General features: G+C 37.4%; 1 protein-coding gene across 14 annotated transcripts in view; it reads right to left on the bottom strand.

Annotated features, from left to right (window-relative positions):
• Nucleotides 1-484: 484 nt before the first annotated feature.
• LOC113237481 (protein muscleblind) overlaps nucleotides 485-6,000 on the bottom strand; it is a 392,439-nt gene continuing 386,923 nt past the window's right edge. For 11 of the 14 annotated variants that reach the window (XM_026473985.1, XM_026473993.1, XM_026473978.1 and 8 more), the window contains 2 exons: nucleotides 3,506-3,590; nucleotides 485-2,868 (listed from right to left, as the gene is read on the bottom strand). In XM_026473985.1, coding sequence (XP_026329770.1) covers nucleotides 2,738-2,868; nucleotides 3,506-3,590 — 216 coding nt within the window. In that variant the 3' untranslated portion in view covers nucleotides 485-2,737. The remainder of the gene's footprint in view (nucleotides 2,869-3,505; nucleotides 3,591-6,000) is intronic. The other 3 variants (XR_003311039.1, XR_003311043.1, XR_003311044.1) reach the window with 1 other exon arrangement.

Below are 6,000 nucleotides of genomic sequence, written 5' to 3'. Positions count from 1 at the left end.
GCTGAATATTCGCTATCTCGCTATTTCAAAATTATCTGTTCGACACATTAAATGTCCGGTTTGAAAAGGAACGGAGACTTGATTTAGGTTTGGGGATATAGGTTCATGAATAATATAAACAAATTACATATTCAGTTGTTTATTATCTATACTGTACTCAAAATTGATCCGGAGATCACATCACATAGTAATTTCATAAATAATATTACAATGTCATGTACTTTCTGTGATTGTTCGTGAATAAAAAAATGTTCACAATATTATCAATACTTTGTTCACTGGACCGGCTTGCATTAAAGTAGACTGAGGTACCTACTACATAATAAGTTACCATTAGGTACTCAAAGAACTTACAGTGTATTGATTGAGAGATATATTATTAACCATAGTCAATTATTGTGTTGCAGTTCTTTTTTTTGTCAATATATTTACAGTTTTACATTTTTTTTGTGATTTACAAATAAATTCTTGAATATTTAATTAGGTCATCATTACTCCATTTGGATTTATAATAACAGTACTTTATAGTTAAAAATATCACAAAAATGAAATATATTATGTGTAAGACACACGCAACATTAAAAATACAACAAAAAGAAAATATAAAATCCACTAGAAACCTTGGGCCAGAAGAGTCCCTTCTAAACAGGAAGGATACTTTCGATGTTCAATCTTTCATAACGGCAATTTGATACCATAATTATTATTATCACACTAATTATAAAAAGTAATCAATTGTCTTACAATAAATGCGTCAGATCATAAAATTTTGAATACGAAAATGATAGGCAACAAATAATCCATGAAACGATAAATTTCAACAAAAAATAAAATGACAACTTAGGTATACAATATTTACGAGTCATAGTGCCGTATTGATAAAAGTGAACTGTTCACCCTAGCACGGGACCACTATAACAAACAACATAAACAAACGCAACGAGTTCCTACTGAGTTTGACTCCGCTTCCGATATTCACCTTTTATCGATATGGCATTCCACTTACGATACGACAATAAATATAACACGCTTACACATTAATCACTTCTTTAATTCCGACGCTAGGAATTATTTCATAATATATACCTAAAAATATAATCACGGCACAAGTATCCCTCCGACTAAATTACTAACGTAGTGTCACTTTATCAGGATTTAGAATCAAATATGTATTATGTATCTTAAATATTTCATTATTAATATATCATTATCAAAATATCCACTAAATGGGAGGAATAAATCAAATTATTAATATTTTATTCTAACATTAATCGCATGACTGATCAACAAAAAGGATATGGACTAGGAATAATATTAGGCATTAGGCTTCCATGCCCTCGGGGTGCGCACGCCAACCGCGGACTTGCTTTGCCTGACATTGCAGTCAGTTGCACGTCAGGCCGGCAGAGGCGCAGAGACAGCGCGGGCACCCCGCCTCTCTCTATCCGCATATCACCTCTACATACATACCACGACATAATTTGATCAAAACATTTAATACTGTTTGTGTCGAAAATAATAAGGGAAGTTCATGCTGCACTCACCGAGAGGTAACTGGACTCGATCGTCGGTTACTATTTTGTGCTTCGATATACGAGAATCGATCAGTAAAAGAATGATTATCTAGCAAAATCTATCTGGAATAAAAGCCGACGTTCTATCCTAGAATTAGGTAAATAGCTTGGAAGTATGCCTTCATCGTTTTAATATTGTCCGATAACTTTCATTGTATTTCGAATTGTCTGCCCTCTATCACTCTACGAGTGTCGTGATCTATGCTAAGTGAGAAATGGGGTTGCGGCGCGATTCAGCGCGCGCGCTGTTTCGGACGTGAGACGTGGTGCGAATGGGATGGCTCCTTAAGGGAAGAACGACGTGCCGCGGCCGGGGGCGACGGCTGCCACCCGGCCCCCCGACCCAACGCCGATTGTGCCCCGGCGTCAAAAGTTTCAGTGCCGAAGGAGAGAAGCGGCTACTCTATTGGTGTTTCATTACTGATTCACTTAATCTAAACTAGTGTAAAACTTGTCATCTAGAAAAACGTAATTCCATAACGTACGTAAAAAGTAACATAATTCTCACAAAAATGCTCACATTAGGAGAGGGGTGATGCCACTTTTGACACCGGCCGTGACCGTCGGTAACCAGTGCCCATGCACCGCCCAGCCTTGGCCGAGGCCGGCCCAGGCGACAGCACCACCCATACATTATTACATCACTTATATACAACAAACTTCGTGCGACGTCCGACTCTGGACGCACCGATCTTTACAGGAACTCATATCGTATCTTAAAAAAAATATACAATAGTAATAAAACATTTTGAAACCTCACTAACTACTATTCGACGATCTCGGTACGATCTCGATATAATTACTCGAACGTCTCCGGCGTCTCGAAATCTATTCATATCACAATCGCATGACCGTGCCTGAGAATCATATCCCGCTACATATGTACACACTCTTTCCCGAAGACTAAACGCACGTTCCCGATGGGAGCGAACCGCGGTCCGCGTCAGGCGGACAAGACGCCGCTCTCTCCCGTCATCTACACTAACCGATATTCACTAAGATATCACCACCTCCGCGCGGGAGCGACAGTGCAATCCGGCCAAATCTGCCTTTCCCGAGTGTGTCAGAGGCGCGATCGATATGGATAATGCGGGGCGCGGGCGATGCTCGATTACGGGACGGGGGGTCAGGGTGAGAGGGAGAGCTAAGGGATGTGGGAGAGGTTAAGGGGGGCGGAGGGCCGGCGGCAGTTGTACGGGGATGTGGTAGTAGCGGCAGGCGGCGCGGCGGCACGTGCCGGCGGCGGCGTCACGGCACACCACCACGCGGCACCCCACCACCTGCAGCCCGCACCCTGTAACACGCAAACAAATGTTTTAAAACTATCTCAATATCATTTTATCATTCTTTAAAGTTGTCAAGTTATCATCACTCACATTCTTTCTTCTAACGTCTATTCATGATAGAGCTATGTGAATGATAAAATTGATTATAGAAATGATGAATATAATGGTCGACAAATTAACAGTGAATGTTGTATCATAAAATCATTGTAGTGGGCATGTAAATAAGCAACAAAATATTACTAGAACTAGTGTTCATCTTGTTTGAATGTATAACTGTTAACTTGTCATCCCATTGAGTAACAAGAGATGTTAGTAATCGATCTAATAATAACCAAAACTATACAACTACTCTTAAAGTATGTTTTTCTAATGGTACCTACATATAGTTAAAACACAAAAGAATAAAAAGCTACTTTCTACCCACAAACTACTTATTCATTTAGTGCTACAGTATGAAATATTGTAAAATGTATTGTGATCATGCAAAACAGGGATAAAGAGGGATTCTGTAAATGGTATATGAGTTCATCATTTTTATTGATGATTAACAATTATTATTCTTTCAATTTGTTTCGAAAATGATGATATCCGATTTACAATGTTGATTATTTCGATTATGGTACAAAATGACTAAAGAGTGCATACCTTCACGAATATGAACAAATCTGCAGGTCGGTCTTGTACATCCTTGTCGATTAAAATCTTGGCACACCGGGAGGGTGTCCAGTAACTGTAAACATAATAAATATGTATTAGTAATTATTGTCAGCATTCTACATCTAAAAACATTCACGCAATTCACCATTCTCAGGTTGCAATGAAAATTAGCATACCCTCATTTCGATTCACGAATTGGGAAATCGTAAATTTTAGTATACATTAAGACCAAGTTAATGAAATCATTACAACAAGAGCTTAGTTTTAAAAATGACGTTTGTGCTTGCTACCTTACGTCAAATTGTTGTTACAAGATGAGACATTTATAATTTCTACACTAGATCACGTATTCTATGGAATAGTAAAAGAAAGAGGCCAATTTTCCGCTTCCTGGTTGCAATTTAAGTAACTGCGTGAAAGTTTGTTTAAACGACTATATTAAACTACTTCATAAACAGTCGGAAGTTATTACTAAGTTATAAATCATAGATAATCTAAAAATATGTTCTCATGAGTAGTTCACCAAGTATGCATAGTTTTGGATAATGATACTTGAAGTATGTATTGGTGATTGAATTTGTATAAATGTATTTTCGAATGCCGTCATGCATTGGACATGAACTCTTTAATGGGTAGGAAAGTTTTTAAGGTATGAACATAATTTGTCTGATACATATTATGATGATAGAGATACTGTATCCTACTCCTAGATACGGGTTTCACTCGAAAAAGGAGTATTCGGTCCATGTTCTCCACTCTGGTGGATTACTGACGCTGGTTGGGACGTAACCTCTATGTCTTTGAAGTAAGTTTTTTTACAATGTGTCATTGTCGCCGAGTCGGACGGAACTTCATAAGTTGCGTTGCAAAATGACACGTGCTAAAATAATCTTAGATTTTTACTTCTAAAAACAGATTTAATTATCAAATCATTATTGTTATATATATAAATTTTCTATCGCCTAGAGATCTTTGTAATTTTGTACAATTCTTAACGTACTGTATCAAACTCCGATGGTTTATGAAAAGATTATGTTAATAGTGTTAATTCTAACTCTATCATCGCTTATTGAACATTCATACGTCTGACATCGAACGATTTCCTCAATGCACAGCCATCTGAAAGGTAACGCTATCGTAGTGTTTGTAATATTAAAGAGCAAAGTATCTTCACCTGTATTAACTGGATTTTGGTACAAAAATCGTAGAAAATTTAGAATAAATGCGTGTGTAATTTCTCAATCGCTATATTATACACAAGACGGGGACACAAGGAAGGCAGATTCGCTCATAAACCAAATTCTTGCTGCTTCAATATTACAAAAACTTTACAAGATTTGTTGCACAATATGATTGGACCTTCCAAGCATTCTTTCATTTACGTGTGCGCTGCTAATGTGTGTCACCTTTATATTGTAAGAAAAAAATCTGTTGAAACGTAAACTTTACACAGCATTAATATTATTACGAGCCCACAAAATCTGTTATTCTCGTAAACTAGTTTCCGTAACCGTCAAAGAGTGTGTTAAGATACGCTGCACTATGCACATAGTAGGTATGAATATATAATATCTAAATGGCATGCAGAACGCTTGAAGTATAATCATTATTGCGCAGCCAATCTTATTTAAGCGTGACTATATTTTACAAAAAAGCTAAAGCATGATGCTAGACAACTTTTACCAGGGCGAGGGCGTTCTAGAGGTTTTGTAGCGTCCAAAGTGTACCCATAAATACCAACGGTTGCTATAACAAAGCTTAAAGAGGCTGTGTGGGGTAACGTCATGTGTCCGTTCGGCTGTGATGATTTAGACAATCTTCCGGTGTTCTCGGTTGAGGACAGAGGACGATCATGCTTAACGGTAGGTAGCCATGGTTATATGTAAAAAGACAAATTAAACTTATACCTTTAGCTTACATGACAGTTCTGGACGTGACATGTTAGTGGTAGTACAAACTGCAACATAATGACCATTAGAGAGTGCGGTTACTGTACGACAAACAAAATAGAAACCAAGTATATTATTACGTCTACGGTGAACACTTTAAAATAAGCATCAGAGAGGCTCATCGAGTCGTAAGCCAGGATTGAAGCCGCAACGCGAAGCACTGTGAGCATTGTAAAAGAAAATTCGAAGTGATTAACTACCTTAATTAAATTATTTTTAAAGAGCAGCAATTAGCTTGCTAATTAAAAAGCATCTTGGAGATTATGTTAGTCGTCACTTCGGGTTTTCTCTTATCACCGCCGTCATTTCAACTACCAACTACGCACGAAATAAAAATTATTGAAAGCATTTAAATTGTAATGAGTGAAAATAAAACCCCCTTTGGAAGCGGTTGATAGTTGACACTGGCTAGAGGTGATTCAACAAATACTTTCTGCTAATAAGTTTGACTATAGATGCAGTTTTAATTGCGTGATTGGACAAGTGTAAAACAAGGTAGCAAGCAATTTACAGTATTTATGTTACGTATATTAT

Source organism: Hyposmocoma kahamanoa, unplaced genomic scaffold, assembly GCF_003589595.1.
Source record: "Hyposmocoma kahamanoa isolate Upper Pololo Valley unplaced genomic scaffold, ASM358959v1 102, whole genome shotgun sequence".
NCBI classification, from domain to species: domain Eukaryota; kingdom Metazoa; phylum Arthropoda; class Insecta; order Lepidoptera; family Cosmopterigidae; genus Hyposmocoma; species Hyposmocoma kahamanoa.
Note: the sequence above shows the minus strand (reverse complement) of the source record. Positions and strands in the feature narration are given on the sequence as shown.